Source organism: Brassica oleracea, chromosome C9, assembly GCF_000695525.1.
Source record: "Brassica oleracea var. oleracea cultivar TO1000 chromosome C9, BOL, whole genome shotgun sequence".
Lineage (NCBI taxonomy): Eukaryota > Viridiplantae > Streptophyta > Magnoliopsida > Brassicales > Brassicaceae > Brassica > Brassica oleracea.
The window spans coordinates 12,463,046-12,484,799 of NC_027756.1; the positions used below are offsets into that span (position 1 = coordinate 12,463,046).

Consider the following 21,754-nt stretch of genomic DNA (forward strand, 5'->3'; position numbering starts at 1 on the left):
CTCATCTCGATTTTTTAACTATTCATTTTAATTTCAAAGTTCATGTGTGTGGTGCCATTTTTCTTTATTCAGGAGTGTGTTGATTCTTTAATGATAGTAATATGCATGATTTTATGTTTGATTCATGAAATATTGTTACTTTTTAGAAAAATGTATATTTTGATTATGTATTAACCATTAAGTGTTATTTCTATTATTTTATTGTTATTTTTCTCATTTCCAATCCTATAGACTTCTCTACTTATTTTGAATATGTTTAAATAATGTGTAATTTATACTAAACTATTATCTCTTTGTTAAACTTTTCATTAAACTCAATTTATATTCTGTAGCATCATTAAGTTTTAATTAATTGTTTTATATCTTTTTTAAACTATCTTTTTAAATCTATTTTGGTTATGTATTAATTATTAGCAGAATCATTTGTTTGATTGTGTTGAGACTGAATTATTTGTGTTGTTTAAGTTGGTGGGTAATTTGTTAATACAAAACTACATGTCCTCGGAGGTTTTACTTATATACCATCTTTCTCCTGAGGTTGTGATGCTCGTTGCACTTAAATAATCTGCGTTTATCAATTGCTGGGTTTGGTTGAATATGTTAATTGTTTTGACATAAGTTATTCAAAGTAGTTATGCATAGTTATATACTTGCATGTTTGCTTCTTCTTTTCTTTTCTTTTTTGACATCTGTTTCTTTTTTTGTTTACTTGGTGGACTATTGGATAATATATATTTATCCTTCCATTAAAAATAGTTCATCTATATATAATTTATTAAAACATTATTCAGTGTTTTTTTATCTTAATTAGTCAAATAAGTAAAACAAAAAAAATTAGAACACAAATCATATATTATTTGCAGTCTTATACATTTGTTTCTTCAATCCATTGATACTTTTTTTTTCCTTTATCTTCATATCTGTACAAAAGAATAAACATGAGCTTTTAGTTTACTTATTTATGTACACAACAATTAGATTAAAGAGTCAATTTTTCTTTATAAAGGTAAGAAGAGATGCCCTTCTCTGTCGGGTCTGTTGATGTGTATTGTTGCTTCTGTGAAGTCTCTTCTGTTACCGTACGCACCAGCTCATAGAAAAAAAGGAAAAATCAGTTCTTTTAGCATCTTAATATGGATATAAAGATAGCATAGAAGAGAAAAGTAAAAGACTTCCATCTTCCACAAAGTGTTACTTTGTATTTGAATAACCTTGCATCTTCCATTGACTATGTATTCTCCAAGTGTCTTACGAATGAAACATCAGATCATGTTGCAGCATAGGAATCATGGGCAGGAAAATATCATAAATTAAATCCTTACCAAGTCTAGTGGCCGAGAAGAACATATGTTTGAAATGTTTCAAGAATAAGAATTTGATTTGCTAGAAGCTTTCCTCCGTCACCATGAATATGATAAGTATCAAAGGGCTTATTTTAGAAATAAGTTAAAGACTGAGGCTGAGGTGGCGAGTTTCAAATCATTTGGAGGGAAATCAAACACTCGGGAGGAAGCAGAGGGTTTGCCGTTTGAAGAATGAAGAATGATCGTAGTTAAATAAGAAAGTGGAGTTGCTTTTCTCTTTATGCTTGATTGTTGTAAATCCTTAGACGCCATGAGTCTGAGCTCAAGATCGTGATGAGATCTTGAGGTGTGAGTTTACAATTGTTGAGAAATTTGTGAGAGAGAGAGATACAATCTATTGTACTTGCATTTGGAATTATATACGATTACATTTGAGTGTTACACTTCACGGCATCGAAAATCTATCATTGGTGCGGTAAAAAGTTTGATTCAACGCGATGATGATGTCGCCGAGTGGTTCGCCGGCGCAATCGAGGATCTCGGAGGTACATGATGATCGGGAGAAGAAGGCGAAGGGAAAAATTGAATTTCTAAGGGGAGCTTATACGAGGTTGAAGGATGCGCATGAGACGACGAACGAGACGCTTTATTCGTTACAACAAGATGTTTCAGAGCTCACGGCATCGATTCATGCTTTAACGAAGGCAGTTGGGAAGATGCCGTTGATTCAGTCGACGCAACAAGCGGAGTCGTCGCCGTTTCATTCTCAGGTCCAATCAGCTAATTTCGAACGAAATCGGGATGAATCGTTAGGTCATCGATCAGAGGATTTGAATCTAGCTACAAGAGATAGTATGTTGCGTAAAGTGGAAATGCCTTCGTGTGATAGATCGAGAACGTATGAGTGGTTGGTGGATATTAAACATTTCTTCACGTTGGGGCTTTACTCTGATGAAGCTAGACTAGATTTGGTTCCTTTATGTGTGCGAGGAGCGGTGAAGAAATGGCTCTCGTGGGTGATGAAGCGTGATGGTTTTAGTGATTGGACTGATTTTAAACAGGGATTGGTGCTGCGTTTCTCTGAGTCAATTGATGTTGAACCTGAAACAAGATTGTTTGATATACGTCAGACGGGGTCTGTAGCAGATTATGTTTCATAATTTGAGGATTTATCACCGCAAGTTCCAGGATTAGAAGATCATCACTTGGAGAGAATCTTTTATAATGGTCTTTCGCTGGAAATGAAGGAAGTAATTCGTATGAAGGATCCTAAAGGTTTGGCCAACTACATTGCTGCGGTGTTGAGAATGGAAACCAGTGTTTTTTCCAAGGTAGTGGGTGAGACTAAGAGTACATCAACACAAGGTTCGCGTGCTTGGCAGAAACCGGTGGCTAAAGCTTTTACGAGTTATAATAATGGAGAGAGTAATCAAGAGAAACAGAAGAATGTCGTGGTGGATGTGAAACAGAATCGAGAGACAGTGGGCAGTAGTAGAGGAGCTCAACGTCCTCGACAGAAGTATTCTGATGCGGAATTGGACAATATGAGAAGGGAAAGAATTTGTTTTAAGTGTGGAGCTAAGTGGTCTCGAGCTCATGCGGCGGTTTGTCCAAACAGGGAGTTGCGGGCGATGACAGTTATTAATGGAATGGAATTGGAGGTGTTAATGGAGGATGAAGAAGAGATAGCACCAACAGTAGGAGTGGTGATACTGGAGTTGAAGACATTGTCGTTTAATGCGTATATGGGAATCAGTTCTCCTAAAACAACAAAGCTTAGCGGCAAGATTGACAATGATGAGATGATTTTACTGCTCGATAGTGGAGCATCCCACAATTTCATTTCCCTTGATATTGTGAAGAGACTGCGACTGAAAGTTTTTACTGATAGCATTCTTGATGTATTACTTGGCTATGGAGTTATCGCGAAAGGCTTGGGAGTATGTTAAAACGTGCCTTTTCAGCTTAACTCCACTGATTTTACATCGAATTTCATCTCTCTTGAACTTGGATCAGTTGATGGTGTTCTTGGCATTCAGTGGCTTGAAACTCTTGGCAAATGTGAAGTGGACTGGAAGGAACATGAACTTTCATTTGTCTACGAAGGGAAGAGAGTTACATTGTGTGGGGATTGTACTCCTCCTGTATTCAGGCCACCGTCTCCATTTTCTTCACTTGCTTCACTGGATGGTGAGGTATGGGTGCAAGCGCAGAAGCTTCATCAACTGTCCCAGAAGTTCCTTCAGAAGTGGCTCGAGTTTTGGAGGCATTTGCTTCGGTGTTTGCTCTTCCAACACAACTTCCTCCATTTCGAGGCACAAAACATTCGATTGAGCTACTTCCGGGTGTCTCAACGGTTTCTGTTCGTCCTTACCGTTACCCACATACAACCAAACTGGTGATGGAGAAGATGGTTAAAGAGATGTTAGAAGCGGGCATCATAAGGCCGAGTAACAGCCCTTTCTTTAGTCCGGTTTTATTGGTGAAGAAAAAAGACAATAGCCACCGCTTTTGTGTGGATTATCGTGCTTTAAATCGTGTCACAGTGCCTAATAAATTTCCCATTCCCGTTATTGATTAGTTGTTGGATGAGTTGCATGGTTTTGTGATATTTTCGAAGCTCGATCTGCGGTCTGGCTCTCATCAGATTAGAATGGTGGTGAAGGATATTCCAAAAACAGCTTTTCGAACTTTGGAGGGTCGTTATGAGGTTTTAGTTATGCCTTTCGGCTTGACTAATGCTCCAACCACGTTTCAGGCCTTGATGAATAGATTGTTCAAGCCGTTCTTGCGCAAGTTCGTTTTGGTGTTTTTGATGATGTCTTGGTGTTTAGTAAATCGATTCAGGAGCATGTTCAACATTTGGAGGCTGTGATGAAGGTTTTTCAGGACAACTATTTATTGGCTAATAAGAAGAAATGTGTCTTTGGGGTGCAACAAGTGGAATATTTGGGACACATTATCTCTGCGAATGGAGTGGCCACTGAGTTAACGAAGACTGAAGCTATGAGAAAGTGGCCAATACCGAGGTCTGTTAAACAGTTGCGTGGGTTCCTTGGATTGACAGGATATTATCGAAGATTTGTGTGGTATTATGGGTTGTTGGCGAAACCATTGACTAACTTGTTGAAGAAGGATAAGTTTGAGTGGTCTTTAGAGGCAGAGCAGGCGTTTGAGAAGCTTAAAACAGCTATGATATCTGCTCCTGTTTTGGCTTTACCGGATTTCACCACGCCATTTATTATTGAGACTGATGCTTCTGGATTTGGTTTGGGAGCAGTGCTTATGCAAGATAAGAATCCTATTGCATATTTTAGTTATGCTTTAACTCCAAGGGCGATGCTTAAACCTGCTTATGAGAGGGAGTTAATGCCAGTAGTGATGGCGGTACATAAGTGGAAACATTATTTGGTGGGTAGGAAATTTGTGGTGCATACTGATCAGAGAAGCTTGAAGTATCTTTTGGAACAGAAGGAAGTGAATATGGAGTATCAACGCTGGCTTACACGTTTGTTGGGTTATGACTTTGATATCTTTTACAAACCTGGATGTGAAAATAAGGCTGCTGATGGATTGTCGCGGAGTATGGAGTCGTGTGAAGGTTCAGTAGGGAGTTCTTTGTTGGTTTTGACTATTCCTTCGGTGTTGCAGTTGCAAGATATATATCGAGAGTTGGAGCAGGATAAGGGAATGGAGAGTTTGAAACATAGTATTTTGGATGGTTCTACTTCTAATCTGAATTATAGAGAGTGTTGGAGGGAAGAGTTTGGTATAAGAGGCGTTTGTTGCTGACCAAAACTTCGCGCTTTATTCCTCTCATCTTGGCGGAGTTTCATGATAGTAAGCTGGGTGGACATTCGGGAGTTCTTAAGACTTTGAAGCGGGTGCAGCAGAGTTTTTATTGGGAAGGGATGGCTAAGACAGTCCAGCAATATGTTTCTGAGTATAGTGTTTGTCAGACACATAAATATTCAACGCTCTCACCGGCTGGTTTGTTACAACCATTACCAGTACCGTCACGGGTTTGGGAGGATGTTACAATGGATTTCATCGAAGGTTTGCCAACTTCGCAAGGGTTTAATGTGATTTTGGTGGTAATGGATCGCTTGAGCAAGTATGGGCATTTTATTGGGTTGAAACACCCTTTCTCTACGGTGGATGTCGCGTCAAAATTTGTTACTGAGGTGGTGCGTTTACACGGATATCCTAAGAGTATTGTTTCGGATCGAGACCGAATTTTTCTGAGTGCTTTCTGGACTGAGACGTTTAAGCTAGCAGGGACTAAACTCAAGTTCAGTACATCATTTCACCCTCAAACCGATGGCCAGTCAGAGGTGCTTAATCGCTGTTTAGAGACATATTTGAGATGTTTTGCTTCAGCTCACCCGCACACTTGGTTTAAGTTTTTGGTTTGGGCAAAGCTGTGGTACAATACCTCTTTCCATTCGTCGTTGAAGGCTTCTCCATTTTCTATGCTGTATGGTCGTGAACCTCCTACTTTGTTACGTTTTGAGGAAGGGTCGACGAAGAACTTTGAGTTGGAGGCTTCATTGCGTGAAAGAGATAAGATGTTGGAGCAAATTAAGTTGAACTTGTTGCGTGCTCAAGAGTTGATGGAACGCACAGCGTATGGTCATAGGAGGGATGTGGAGTTTGAGGTGGGTAATTTGGTGTATTTGAAGTTAAAGCCGTATCACCAACAGTCGGTTGCGAAGAGGGTGTGTCAAAAGCTTGCAGCAAAATTCTTTGGTCCTTTTCCTGTTGTTGCGAAGGTTGGCAAGACATCGTATAAGCTGCAACTTCCAGTCTCGTCTCGTATACACCCTGTCTTTCACGTTTCCCAGTTGAAACTTGCCTTGGGAACTTGTGCTACGGTTAATCCTTTACCGTTGGAGAGCTTGGAGGAGTTGAATGATGTGATCGTGCCTGAGGAGGTGGTTTCGAAGCGTTATGATAAGGAAGGTCACCTGGAGTTGTTGGTCCAGTGGAAGGGTTTTCCTACACATGAGAATTATTGGATGTTGTATGTGGATTTTGTGGAGTAGTTTCCTTACTTTAAGCTTGAGGACAAGCTTAATTTCAAAGGGGAGAGTATTGATAAGTATCAAAGTGCTTATTTTAGAAAGAAGTTAAAGACTGAGGCTGAGGTGGCGGGTTTCAAATCATTTGGAGGGAAATCAAACACTCGGGAGGAAGCAGAGGGTTTGCCGTTTGAAGAATGAAGAATGATCATAGTTAACTAAGCAAGTGGGGTTGCTTTTCTCTTTATGCTTGATTGTTGTAAATCCTTAGACGCCATGAGTCTGAGCTCAAGATCGTGATGAGATCTTGAGGTGTGAGTTTACAATTGTTGAGAACTTTGTGAGAGAGAGAGATACAATCTATTGTACTTGCATTTGAGTGTTACACTTCACGGTATCGAAAATCTATCAGAATAATACGGAAAATTCACGTTTGTAATAAATAAATATATGAGCTGCTCATATTTCTGAAACCTGAACTTTCGTAGAATAAAAGCAGTTATCCACAGAGACTCCACAAGGTTGGTATGGCCGTTGATGCGAATGGAAACTGGTGATTCAGTGAGTTTGAAGTGGATGTTACTTCTTGTGACATTGAATACGCTTAGCTCATAGAAGGAACTTACTTCAGCAGGTGCTTCAAAGTTTTGAGTATGAGCCCCAGTAGAACCTTGAACCAAGGTGGATTGTAAAAGTTAGTGATACTGGTGATCACTTTCAAAATTTCATAAACTTGCCAAAAAAATGTTGTGATTTCTTACCCTTTAGAAGATTGAAAATTTCTTGAAGAGCTTACTTTAGTGCTCTCACATATGTGGCTGCAACACATAATGAATCCAAACAGTTGTGGCTGCAGCCTGCAACACATGATGAATCCAACTATAATATGTTCAAATCCTCTGTATCTAATAACTCTTGAAAAACATATAAAAAGATCAGTATTAGAAAATAATATTCTTTTTCGGTACGATTGGATGGTCATACCAGGGGTTTTAACGGCAATCAAAGATCTGGGTTTTGCCATCTTAGACGGAAGAAGACAACACCGGCGACGCTCTCCGGTGATTTACATTGAATGAAAGATAGTGGATGCATTGGGTCAAGTGATTTAAGAAGGCCATAAAGGCTATGCATTTGTAACTCCAAACCATTTGACAGAAGACTGAACGACGCGATGGAAAACACACGACGAGATTCTTATAATCGATTTTAGGCACTCGATTAATCAGAAACTCCATTGTTGATGTCCGCAACGGAAAAGGAGGATGAACCCTAAACTCTTTGTGAAGCTGAAGAAGACGATACACGTTTAGTGGTTTTGGGCTCCATATGCTGTGTAATCATAAAGATTTATGAAGTACACTAATATTAGCCACAACTGTTAATGAAATGCAGTGTTTTGATTGAGGGGACACATGTCGATCTGTGGTTACCCTATTTGATGACGTGGCGGGCTGAAAAGAGAGTGGATCTCTTCTTTATAAAATCAACCAATCAGGTTTTAGATATTTTCCACGTCATCTCTCATCTATGCAACTTACCGGACTCGCAGCTAAGGTTTCATGACAGCCTTGTGCCATTTGTCTTTCCTTAGACCAGAGGTTTCAGACGAATACTGAACAGAATCTTGAACCGAACCGAGATTACAAACCACAAATTAAATTTCACTCTCAGTAACCCTGTTCTAAAACACGGGCTGGGCGGACGATTAATCGTCGGATACACGTGAAGCAGAGTAGAGCCGTGGCGAATTGGTGTTACTCGGCCAAAAAATCGGAATATAAAAAAAACTGATTTATTTTGTAGATTTTAGGTTTAGAATCATATATGTGTCTTAGATTTAATGTATTTTGATTATAACTTACAAGAATAACAAAACAAATCATTGAAATCGCAAAAAAAAAAAATGAAAAGCGGTGGAAGTTACGGAGTACTTAATGGAAAGGTTGAAGAAAAAGTTAACTTGGTCATATGATAATTTATTTAACCTAAAAACTAAAAAAATTGACAAAAAGAGTCTAAGCTACGTCAGACTCAGATTGAGTAGTATTAAACATAAGCTATTTAACCACTAGACTAAAAGACAACAACATTTTATGTACACATTGTTAATATATATACCCAAAATGAACATAAAAACTGTAAAATTATTTCCCCATTAATCTCTGTATAATCTCAGATTAATAGATTCGGACGCTAGGCCCTACTCGGCCTCGCGCGTTGCACCTGGCGAGTTCTCAAACAGGGAGTCGGTAATAAACTGAAAATGAACCGGACCGAGATTACTGTCGATTGGATTCGACAGTATTCGGTTCAACATTAAAATATGTAAACCGGTTTCTGTTTCTCAAATTGCCGGTTAAAATCCCGAAACAGAGACGAAGGTAAAAAAAATCGCAAAACGATGCAGAGATGGCTTGCGACGACGGCGAAGAGATTGCTCCACTGTAGTAATCTTCCACAAAAAGCTAAACCCAGAACTCATCTTCCTTCTTCAAGCTTCTACCATCGCTGGGCACGAGCTTCCTCTAGCGCAATCAATCTCCGAGAGAGACTGAGCAGAAACCCAAACGACGCAATCGAATTATTCAACAAAATGGTCAAATCTCGTCCCTACCCATCTATCATCTCCTTCACCAAACTCTTAACCTCCCTTGTAAAGCTAAAGCGATACGACGTCGTCATCTCCTTAAGCAAAAAGATGGAAACTTTAAGGATTCGAAACGATCTCTACACGTTCAATGTCCTGATCAACTGTTTCTGCAGCTGTTATCAAGTCTCTCTCGCTCTCTCTCTTCTTGGGAAGATGCTGAAACTCGGGTTTGAGCCGGATAAGGTCACCCTTGGGTCTCTTGTTAACGGGTTCTGTCTCAGAAACAGAGTCTCTGAAGCTGTGTCCTTTGTTAAAAAGATGGTTGAGTTAGGGTATGGAGTTGACATTGTTGCTTACAACACGATTATTGATAGTATGTGTAAGACTAAACGAGCTGATGAAGCTTTGAGTTTCTTCAATGGGATTGAAAGGGAAGGTGTTAGTGTTAGGCCTAATGTTGTTACCTATACTTCTCTGGTGAAGGGTCTTTGTAACTTAGGTAGATGGAGCGATGCGGCGGGGTTGATGAGTGATATGATCAAGAGAGAGATCAGTCCTAATGTGATTACTTACAGCGCGTTGGTCGATGCGTTTGTGAAGAACGGGAAGGTTTTGGAGGCTAAGGAGCTTTACGAGGAGATGATAAGGATGTCTATATATCCTGATATTGTCACTTACAGTTCGTTGATCAACGGGCTCTGTATGCAGGATCGTGTGGATGAGGCTAGCGAGATGTTTGATTTGATGGTAAGCAGAGGTTGTTTCCCTGATGTGGTGAGTTATAATACTCTTATTAATGGGTTTTGTAAGGCGAAGAGAGTAGAGGATGGGATGAGACTCTTCCGGGAGATGTCTGAAAGAGGATTGGTTAGCAGTACTGTCACTTACAACACTCTTATACAAGGCTTTTTCGAAGCGGGGGACGTTGATATGGCTCAGGAGGTTTTCAGTCAGATGGATTCTCCTGATATATGGACTTATAACATTTTGTTAGGTGGGCTTTGTGACAACGGGGAGGTGGAGAAAGCGTTGGTGATGTTTGAAGATTTGCAAAAGAGTGAAATGGAACTAGACATTGTCACATATACTACCGTTATCAATGGGATGTGCAAGGCTGGTAAGGTCGAAGACGCTTGGGGTTTGTTTTGTAGTCTCAGCGTCAAAGGAGTGAAGCCTGATGTTGTAGCATACAGTACAATGATGTCAGGGTTGTGTAGTAAAGGCCTGCATTTTGAAATAGATGCATTGTATTTGAAAATGCAAGGGGACGGGCTTGTGTTGAATGATGGCACGCTATGTATTAGAGATGGTGGTAACATAACTGTATCAGCGGAGTTTATCAAAGAAATGCTGACGCGTGTAACATCTGAGGGGTGTGAAAAAGCTGTTTCTCTCTTGTAATTGTTTACAGTGGTTAGGATTTGGTCTTGCAAATTCATCTACTTTCAGCAGTGATGGAATCACTGGCACGCTTCCCTCAACTCCCAATTAGAGAATATGTATATGAAGGGTTTTGCTATCTATGGCCCTGATAAGTTTGTTAAATCAGTCTCCTTCTGATCTTCGCGCTTGAGGTGAAATTTCTGTCTTACTTTATAACATCTGATTCCTGGTCTCTTTTTCTCATCTTTGCTTATTTACTAGTCACATCTTTTGGGAACTAATGGTAACTAGTAACTACAAAGATTTTCTAGTTTTGAAGTATAAGTATTACTTGGCTTTTCTCTAAACCAATGGAAAGGTTACTGTAGATGAACAGAACACACATAAACAGTCTTTTGTTGTTTCTTACTGGTCTCTTTCTCACACAGTTTGAGTTGTAAAACCGGTTTGGCTACGCAGTGCAGGTACTCAGAAACAGAGCTTCTGATTCACGGCCAATGAGACTCCGCTTACGAGCTGAACTCTTTTTGGCATCATTCGCAGTGAGAGAAGAGAGCACACACAGTGAAGAGCGAAGCGACCTTTTTGAAGAAGGAATCTTAGGAGTTCTGCGGGATGTATGTAAAACAGACGTATTTGGCTAACCGACATGAAGAAGAATGAGCATCACTAAGCTCCTCAAGATGTCTCTCTATGTGCATTAATTAGAAGGCCATGAAGTCGTAACAAAAATCCTTAGGACAAGTCACGGTGTATTCTCGATTAAAAAAAAACCATTATCGTTTGTTCTTTGCTAATAATAATTGACATTCACTTGTAATATTTCGATTGAATAGTGCATGCCGCATTATCTACCTATAAGATAGTTGGCTTCGTATTTTCGTCGTTGACTTGTTGATCTTAGCCATACGTATTATACTAATGTTCATTCATTAAATGGTTTTCAGATTTTGCAAAACTATAAACTTTATCGATCGTAAAATAACGAATACAAATATTGGTCTCTTAAATTTATCATTATTGTTAAAAAAATTACCGTATTACAACTCATTTTAATTATTTTTATGATTCCATATGCACAAAAAGAAATTAAATTTTGAAACTGACACAAATCCCAAAACCAGATAAGCAACATCGATTGTAAAATGAAATGATTAGGTTTTTTGCTCTCGATTTGTTTACTATGACTATCCAAAAGTGATTTCATTTTCTACTTCTATAAAATTTTGCTTTCGTTTTCGTTTCTGTTTCATTAATATGAGTTTAACTTTTTCTATGAATTCAATGAATTACATAAGTGTCAATCTAAAAAGATGAACATCTGTAAAAATTAGTTCCCTCCAGATACATATCTAAGAATCAAATTTTTGAAGAAAATCACCGGCAAACTCTGTTCATAGATTAGTGTTCAGATCTAATATATCAAGCTGTTATAGAATATAAGTGCAGACTCGAAATATAAATACTTTTGTAGTATATATTCACCTTTTTGGTCTAAAAACAATCTAATTCTAGAACAACATAACAAATTACTTATTTTATTAACCTACGTTTTTGAGGTTTGGTTATTTAAGAGTATAACGATAAGAAAATATATACAATACTTTACTATTCTAGTATATGTAAACTATGTATAAACTAAGAACTATGTGATTTATCAAATAATGAACCAGAAAACTAATAATAAATAGCTCAAATCTCTTTCTTACAATTATAAAAGCTAGATAGAGTATTAGAGAAAAACAAAAATTAGACGAATTAGCAAATCTCTCATTCTTCGAACAAACTCAAAAGGAGGTAACTGGAATCTTGTCATGATATTTCATTAAAAGCCTTTTTAGGATTAAAAATTAAGACTAAATTATTTAATTTGAATGAAATATTATATATATATATATATATCTTTCCAATATTAAAAATTATTTCGATTTAAAGAAGTATATTTCTAGGATTGTCAAGATCAAATAACATATTAGAAACCACCTATTTAAAAAATAACTTGTATACATAAAAGTATATACATTTGAGTAAGCACATAAATCAAAACCAATACTTTTTGTTAATTTACAATCATGTTTTTGGTAAACATATCAACTTATTTTTTTTTTAAGGATTCTCAGAATCATCCTAGTGATGACACGTGACTACGAAAATATGTTATAATGCTTCAGGATTAATATATACGGGATTAGGCCTAATGATGTTACCTATACTTCTTTGGTGAAGGGTCTTTGTAATTTAGGTAGATGGAGTGATGCGGCCTGGTTGTTGAGTCATTTTATCAAGAGGGAGATTAGTCCTAATGTGATTACTTCTACTGCGTTAGTCGATGCGTTTGTAAAGAATGGGAAGGTTTTGGAAGCTAAGGAGCTATACGAGGAGATGATAAGGATGTCTATAGATCCTGATATTGTCATTTACAGTTCGTTGATCAACGGGCTTTGTATGCAAGATCGCGTAGATGAGGCTAGCGAGATGTTTGGTTTGATGGTGAGGAGAGGTTGTTCTCCAGATGTGGTGAGTTATAATACTCTTATAAATGGGCTTTGCAAGGCAAAGAGAGTAGAGGATGGGATGAGACTCGTCCGAGAGATGTCTGAAAGAGGATTGGTTAGCAGTAGTCACTTACAACACTCTTATACAAGGCTTTTTCGAAGCTGGGGACGTTGATATGGCTCAGGAGGTTTTTAGTCAGATGAATTCTCCTGATATATGGACTTATAACATTTTGTTAGGTGGGCTTTGTGACAACGGGGAGGTGGAGAAAGCGTTGGTGATGTTTGAGGATTTGCAAAAGAGTGAAATGGAAGTAGACATTGTCACATATACTACAATTATCCACGGGATGTGCAAGGCTGGTAAGGTGGAAGACGCTTGGGGATTATTTTGTAGTCTCAGCGTTAAAGTAGTGAAGCCTGATGTTGTAGCATACAGTACAATGTTGTCAGGCTTGTGTAGTATGGCCTGCATTGTGAAATAGATGCATTGTATTTGAAAATGCAAGGAGACGGGCTTGTGTTGAATGATGGCAAGCTATGTCTTAGAGATGGTGACATAACTGTATCAGCCGACGTTATCAAAGAGTTGTTGACGCGTGCAACATCTGAGGGGTGCGAAAAAGCTTGTCCTCTCTTCTAATTGTTACAGTGGTTAGGATTTGGTCTTGCAAATTCATCTACTTTCAGTGGTGATGAAGTCTGTGGCACTACTTGGTGTTTTCTATCTAGTTCGAGTTGAGAGATTCTCGATTGCTTCATCCAGTGATGGCGAGTAAATATCCTGTAGAAGATTTTTGCTATCTATGGCGCTGATAAGCATTGCTTCATCAAATCTCTTTCTGATCTTGACGCTTGAGGTGAAATTTCTGTCTACTTGACTCATCTTATTTATATATATCTAATATTAGTCACATCTTGTGGTAACTAAAAATATTTTTCCAGTTTTGACAATATAAGTATTACTTGGCTTTTCTCTAAACCAACAGTACACACATAAACAATCTTTTCTTGTTTCTTGCTCGTCTCTTTCTCACACAAGCTTAGTTGTAAAACCGGTTTACGCAGGGCAGGTACTCAGGAACAGAGGAATGTATGTAAAAGATATGTATTTGGCTAACCGGCCTGAGAAAGAGTGAGCATCAAATGAACATTATGTCATATGAGCAGGAAAAAACCTTAAGAAGGTAAAAAGAGTACAGACACGCACGCTTCCCCTCAAATGAACATTATATCATATCAGCAGGAAAAAATCATAATAAGGCTCCCCCACCCAATGAATATTATGTCATCTCATCTTATAGATCGTTTTGATGACGCATTCCAATATTATAAACATGTTTTCTATATACAGAATATGAGGTGATTTTGTGAAGAGGTTGGCTGCATTGTTTTTGATATATCTTTTTTTTTGTTTAAGCAACACATGCCGCATTATCTTCATATAAGATAGTTGATTTTATATTTTCGTCAATTCCACTGCTTGAACGGATGTGTTGATTTATTCTCCATACACATTCTCTACTTGCTTCAGCATTGGTATATATAAAGCACCGATTAACACGGGTATGTGTAAAGTGTAAACCACCTTTTATTTCTTGGATAACAAACAGTACATCACTCCAAAAAGAGAAAACTACATAGAAAATGCTGAGAATACATTTTCTCATAAAAGAACTTGACTTGGAAAAAATCACATACGCATTTGAAATTATGCAAGGGAAGATTGGACACATTATATCCTTGTGATAAAGGAAAATAATAATCATCGCTGTCTACACACAGACTTCCATCGGCCGGCACCCGCACTCCATTAACGATCTTATCAGGGCCTGCGTTTAGAACTATTTTTGTATCGATATGCCACTACAAAGGTAAAAAAAGAAGAGAAAACAAACGAATCGTCAAAGAACCAACAAAATGGTGGGGTCTCAGGAAGATCAATAATAACTAAACAGAAACTAGTGTCAATGAAAGGCAACAAATACTAGGGTGGAAGCAGTGCCGGTCCGGACATCCTTGGCGCCTAAAGCACACTCTCAGTATGCTGCCCCTAACTATTTTTTTCCATAACATGAATATATAATCAGATAATGTAAAACATTATTAAGTTTAGTTTGTTCTCATATAATTAAAAAAAAATTAATACATTTCTCATGAAACATAACCTTTTTGGGCTTTTTCTGCAAAATTATTCATCAACTTCGAATAATCAAGTTTTTCTGTTAGTTCTTGGACATACTTAAGCATATCATTAGCTTGAAATTTCATCACTTCATCTTGTCTGGCTTTTTTCTTCCTATTTTTAGCTCCATTTGATTGATTTCTTATTTTATTTCCTAGAAGCATTCTTTACAGACTACAGTTCAAAAACGAATAATATGAAAAACGTGATTTAAGATATAGAGAAATTCTTGGGGGTGAACCTCTAAATTCACCAACCAATAGTGTTTGAGTATTTGATATTTGATATCTTTTAAAAAAGGAAACAAAATTGAATTTCCAAATAAGATTATATTTTTAAAATAAAACAATAAAATACATAAAAATAGTTACAAAAAATAAATAAATAAATATTGTTAAACCGTTAGCAAAATACTAAATCATATACCTTAAATTCTAAACCTTAAATCTTGAATAAACCGTAAACCATTGGAAAATTTTAAACCCTAAATCATACATTAAAAACTAAATCTTAATAACACTAAACCCTAAACCCTAATCACTAAACCCTTGGATAAACCCTGAACCCTTGGATAAATCATAAACTCTAAATCAAAAATATTTAAAATTAAACCCAAGAGTTTATGATTTATCCAAGGGTTCAGAGTTTACCAAAGGGTTTAGGGTTTACCCAAGGGTTTAGTGATTAGGATTTAGGGTTTAGTGTTATTAAAATTTAGTTTTTAATGTATGATTTAGGGTTTAAGATTTTCTAACGGTTTAGAGTTTATCCAAAGTTTAAGGTTTAACGTTTAGGGTTTAGGGTTTAGGGTTTATGGTTTAGGGTATAGGGTTTAGTATTTTGTTGAAGACTTAACAATATTAATTTATTTATTTTTTGCAACTATTTTTATGTATTTTTATTATTTTATTTTAACAATATAATATAATTTGGATATTCAATTTTTTTTTTTTTTTAAAAGATATCAAATATCAAATACTCAAACACTATTGGATGGTGAACGTAATAACAGACACCAATAGATTACATATGCTGGAACATAAAACATGTAAATCACAATCAAGAGTTAAGGAAAACAAAAGAAGAAGAAAAAACTTACATAGATTCAGAGAAGGTGGAGTATGATTAATAGACAGAGAAAAATAAACAAGAATGTTGTTAAAAAGGAAGATAGAAAATCAACCGTTAGCGTAAACAAAATAGGTAGCTATTGTAATTTATGTATTTTATCATTAATATATATATATATATATATATATATATATATATAAAAGGAAATATAAGGAAATAAATAATTTAGAAAAGGTAAATCAATCAATCTGACGATCAACTCTTTTAGTTATTGGCAATTTGCCTTTATTAAAGACGAACAAAAAAATAGCAAGAGAGGACTTCGAACCCATGTCTAGAGGAGAAATAAGATGTACGTAACCACTACACCGAAGAAGCTTCGCTGTAAATTATGCCCCTAAAATGTAAATAAACCGTGGTGCCCCAAACCCTTGCTTTATGGGCTTTAGCCCAGAGCCGGACCTGGGTTGAAGCATAGTTCTTTTTAATCAAAATATATTTCCTTTAAGTTAGCATGATAAATCTAGAGGTAGAACATGCTTTTAATTAGATAAGAAGCTTTTGGCAAGTTCAACATCAGATGTTCGAACTCAAACTCCCCTCTCATAACTCATTTTTACTGTGCGAACTCATTATGGTGTAATCTCACTGTTTTATTAAAAATTCATCAAATAACAAACAACTTTTTACTAACTAAATCGTGGAGTGCAATTTTAAAAACTACCAATATAAAATGTAGGGAAAAACTTACTTTTATGCCAACAGGATATAGTTTGCGAAAAGTAATCACAAAAGAGCCAGGTGCAACAGGACATGTGATCAAATCACAGAGATTGTATCATTGTACATTTAAGATTGGTCCTAATTTGTAGCCTCGTTTAACTACCGCAATAATGACTCCTTTGGTGAAATTTCTGTCTTACTTTATAACATCTGATTCCTGGTCTCTTTTTCTCATCTTTGCTTATTTACTAGTCACATCTTTTGGGAACTAATGGTAACTAGTAACTACAAAGATTTTCTAGTTTTGAAGTATAAGTATTACTTGGCTTTTCTCTAAACCAATGGAAAGGTTACTGTAGATGAACAGAACACACATAAACAGTCTTTTGTTGTTTCTTACTGGTCTCTTTCTCACACAGTTTGAGTTGTAAAACCAGTTAGGCTACGCAGTGCAGGTACTCAGGAACAGAGCTTCTGATTCACGGCCAATGAGACTCCGCTTACGAGCTGAACTCTTTTTGGCATCATTCGCAGTGAGAGAAGAGAGCACACACAGTGAAGAGCGAAGCAACCTTTTTGAAGAAGGAATCTTAGGAGTTCTGCGGGATGTATGTAAAACAGACGTATTTGGCTAACCGACATGAAGAAGAATGAGCATCACTAAGCTCCTCAAGATGTCTCTCTATGTGCATTAATTAGAAGGCCACGAAGTCGTAACAAAATCCTTAGGACAAGTCACGGTGTATTCTCGATTAAAAAAAAACCCTTATCGTTTGTTCTTTGCTAATAATAATTGACATTCACTTGTATTATTTCTTTTGAATAGTGCATGCCGCATTATCTACGTATATGATAGTTGGCTTCGTATTTTCGTCAGTTGGCTTGTTGATCTTAGCCATACGCATTCTCTACTTCTACTTGTTTCAGCATTGGTATATATAAAGCACTGATTAACACTGGTATGTGTAAAGTGTAGACCACTTTTTATTTCTGGGATAACAAACAGTACATCACACCAAAGAGAGAAAACGACATAGAAAATGCTGAGAACACATTTTCTCATAAAAGAACTTGACGAAGAAAAAATCACATAGGCACTTGAAGTTACGCGAGGGAAGACGGAACACATTATTTCCTCGTGATCAGGGTCCTCCTCTATTTCGAAAATACCAATCAGATATGTTTGCACACATACTTCCATCGGCGGGCACTGTCACTCCATTAACGATCTTACCAGGGCCTGCGTCTAAGACTATTGAAGTATCGATATGCCACTACAAAGGTAAAAAAAAGAGAAAACAAACGAATCGTCAAAGAACCAACAAAATGGTAAAGTGTAAGGAAGATCGATAATAACTAAACAGAAACTCGTGTCAATGAAGGCAACAAATAAACATAGTTTGCAATCAAAATATATTTTCTTTAAGTTAACATGACAAATCCAGAGGTAGAACATGCTTTTAATTAAATAAGAAGCTTTTGGCAAGTTCAACATCAGACAAATTAAAAGAAAAAAAAAATCAAATAAAAAGCGCATTGTTACTGTGCGAACTCATTACGGTGTAATCTCACTGTTTTATTACCCTAGTAGAGTTATTTTGGTATGAAAATTATAAGCTGGGAATTAAGATGTAATCTCCAAAAGTCTAACAACAGTTATGACTAATGACTCCATCAACTCTGTTTCATAAGCTCAACGTACGGTTATTAGGAAACTGTTTATGGAACCATCAATAAGAAAATATATGTCACAAGTATGAAACATAATCTGTTAATGATTGAGATGAAAAATTCATCAAAAACCAAAGAACTTTTTACTTTCTAAATCGTGCAATTTTTAAAATTACCAATATAAAATGTAAAAAGACTTACTGTTATGGGAACAGGATATAGTTTGCGAAAAGTAATCACAAAAGAGCCAGGTGAAACAGGACATGTGATCAAATCACAGAGATTGTACGGTTGTATATTTAGGATTGGTCCCATAGCGAAGCCTCGTTTAACTACCGCAAGAATGAATCCTTTGGTGAGTACTGTACTTGTTCACACAAAATATTTCATCAAGAAAAACACTTGAAAGTAAACCAGAGTGATAACTTGGATATAAATAAAGCAAATTATGAAAAGGAATTAATCAAGTACCTGTAGAGCAGGTTAAGTTAAAGCTTTTTCTCCCCTGCTCCACGAATTCCTTCGAACCAGTAACTCTGATTCCGCCAAACACTGGGCCTACAGTCAGTGATTAATGTCAGTGAAGAGAACAAGATTCACTATAAACAAAAGGTACACATAAAATCCATCACTATTGGAGATTATAGAGTCAAAGATAGATAAACATTATAGAGTCAATGTTGTTTAAAGTTTTCAAGCCGTAATATTATTTTGTAGATAACGTAACAAGATATAGAACAAAGTTATGAGGAGCAAACTGCAGTTGGTAAAAGTGTGCACGGCCAGCAAAGTAGGTAAGAAGAAGAGTGATAGGATTAGTACTCGAAGATCTTCAAAAGAGGAGAATATTGTTCTCTTTGGTCTCACAAATACGTACTTATATACTACTTAGAGCATATGCATTGGTGTACTTGTATTAGGAGTCCTTAGAAGTTAAAAAGTATTATTTTTTAACTTTTGAATAGTTAAGGATTATTGTCTTAATCTTACGTCCAATAGTGTTATCCAATCAGAAGTCCTTAGGAATAAAATAATAATATATTTTTTTAAAAATTGAAAAAAAAAAAAAATCCTTGCATAAAAAAATATAAAAATACAATAATTACTGATTTCATGATTAAAAGAAACATACAACAATTATTAATTTTGATCACCAAATTTGTTCCAAACATTTTCGATTAAATCGTTTTTTAGTTGTTCATGTATACGCCTATCGCGAACATGAGTCCGAATGCCAACCATATTATCGAGATTTGTAGGCGTCTCGGTACTGTAGGACATATCTACCTGAGAACTTCTGCTTCCATCTCCTTCTTCAAACTCAGATATATTGTACTGAGTGTATCCGTCTCGTTCATATTCGACTATCATATTGTGTAGTATGATACATGCTCTCATAATCTTCCCAACTTTCGTCTTGTCTAATGTAAGAGCCGGGTTTTTCACAATCGCAAATCGAGCTTGCAAAACTCCAAAAGCCCGCTCAACATCTTTTCGAGTCGCTTCTTGACATTTAGCAAATAACTCTGCTTTAGGACCTTGCGGGAGGGAGATAGATTGGATAAATGTTGACCATTTTGGATATGAGCCAGTTAAACATCCGACCAAAACAAATCCATAAACGAACGATAGGAGGCTTCGATTTACCTTCGATATCACCAAGTCGTCTGTCGCCTCTTCGATCGCCCGGAGCTTTTTTTTTTTTAATCTCCTTCGCGTTTAATTTTTTTTTCCCTGAACCAAATTCATCCCGACATCGAACCGGGGAAGGGATGACACGTCGGTAAGGATTCAATCCTTCCCGCCTTCTAATTAAGTTACGGTCCTTAATAAACCGTACTTGATTAAATTTTTTTAATTCTATTTTTCCTAAAACCGCGAGCTAAGGACTCAATAAACCGACCGTTGCGGTTGGTCTTATTGTTACGTAGTCACCGTTCACCCACATGCCACATGTCCAGCCAGATATGTTTTATATATAAGTTATATAATATAACTCTATAGTCAATGGGTTAATAGTTAGCTGTCCAAGAATTCACAAATGCAAATATTCTAAAATTTAATATAAAAGAATATTTTTGACATACTATAATATATTTTAATATTTTAAAACTGAAAGTTAATTTTTGGTAGAACTTTTTAACTAAAAAAATTATTTATTTTGTTCTTTAAATACTTTTAAAAGCATAAATATGATTTATTAATTTAGTATTTTGTTAGATATTCTACATCTTTTAGAAAATATTTTATTATATTTTTATTAACAATCATATATGGCTAATTGAGATTCTCGTCCATTTAGAATAATTTTTTTTTTTTTTGCAACATTAACGTCCGTATCATATGTGTATATATATATATCTATATATAATAGCAAACCAGTTTTTCTTTAACAGCTTAAGTCATTTTTTTTTATAGGAAAAAAAAATCAACATCTAACGATGAGGATGGTTCCTAGAATATATTTTAAGGGATACGATTTGTTTAGGCTGAATGGTATGACGCCATGATTCCCATTAGCAATAGACGCCTTCATTGTATCTCCTCAAAGGCGTCTCTAAACAAATTGCAAATTATCTTCTTTTTAAGAGTTGCATCCTTTCACACTCATCATCTTCAATTAAGAGTCCTATATTTTCAGAATTTTATACATTGAAGGGATTAAGTAGGTTTTCAGAATTGTTTCAAGTTTTCTCTTATTCTACTTTCGAATTCTTATCCATCTCCGATTCCGCTGCACATAATTTTTCCTCTCGCCCTTTCTCCTTAGGTATGTTGAAAACTCAGGTACGTTGTTTAGATGTCCGTGAATAGACTGCATCGATCGTAGATGTATGCAAAGGAGACGCCTTTTACCTGGTTCAAATTAATTCTTCATTCTTCATTCGTTAATCGTTTTTATCTCGTACAAGTAGCTAATTTCTGATGAAACCTGTCTGGTTAGGTTATACATTCGTGTTAATGTTGTTTTGTCTGATTAGGGCTTGTTCATGTCGATGGCAAGACAATGAGATGTCTATTGAATATTTATATCCTGCAGTGTGGTTAGTTTTTTTTTTTTTTTTTTTGCATAGCAGATCCAGCATCACCCTTACGACAGTGCTGATCACAACACTTTGTCGACAAGGAACACGAACATCTCATCCATGTCCCAACGGTTGTTGGCATAGACTCAACCATTGAGCCTTCTAACAAGGTCGCAATCGCGTCTATACGAGAGCAAAGGAAGAGACCATTACAAGATGAGGATGGGCTGGTTTCCTTACAATTTTTCAGAAAAAAAAGAGAAACAAGTTGCTATGAAAAAA

At 36.4% G+C, this 21,754-nt stretch overlaps 1 protein-coding gene, 1 long non-coding RNA gene and 1 pseudogene across 7 annotated transcripts; 2 read left to right on the forward strand and 1 right to left on the reverse strand.

The window, feature by feature from the left end:
- Positions 1–8,704: 8,704 nt before the first annotated feature.
- On the forward strand, positions 8,705–17,524 carry LOC106319478 (pentatricopeptide repeat-containing protein At1g62680, mitochondrial-like). Of its 6 annotated transcripts, none has more exons than XM_013757818.1 (2): positions 8,705–10,492; positions 17,217–17,524. In XM_013757818.1, the coding sequence occupies exon 1, from the start codon at positions 8,730–8,732 to the stop codon at positions 10,317–10,319; it is 1,590 nt and encodes a 529-aa protein (XP_013613272.1). In that variant the 5' UTR covers positions 8,705–8,729; the 3' UTR covers positions 10,320–10,492; positions 17,217–17,524. The 6 variants fall into 6 exon arrangements, with proteins under 6 accessions (XP_013613272.1, XP_013613273.1, XP_013613275.1 ...); XM_013757819.1 differs by having other exon boundaries at positions 17,226–17,524; XM_013757821.1 differs by having other exon boundaries at positions 17,231–17,524.
- Positions 12,435–21,754, forward strand: part of LOC106314346 — a 77,780-nt pseudogene continuing 68,460 nt past the window's right edge.
- Positions 17,772–19,278, reverse strand: LOC106319479. The gene is made up of 4 exons (XR_001265496.1): positions 19,205–19,278; positions 18,918–19,004; positions 18,648–18,808; positions 17,772–18,049 (listed from the first exon to the last, which is right to left on the reverse strand). It is a non-coding gene; the product is annotated as an uncharacterized LOC106319479 (long non-coding RNA).

What these genes read in the sequence shown, in the direction of transcription:
- LOC106319478 (XM_013757818.1), top strand. Translation starts at nt 8,730, where the DNA reads ATGCAGAGATGGCTTGCGACGACGGCGAAGAGATTGCTCCACTGTAGT.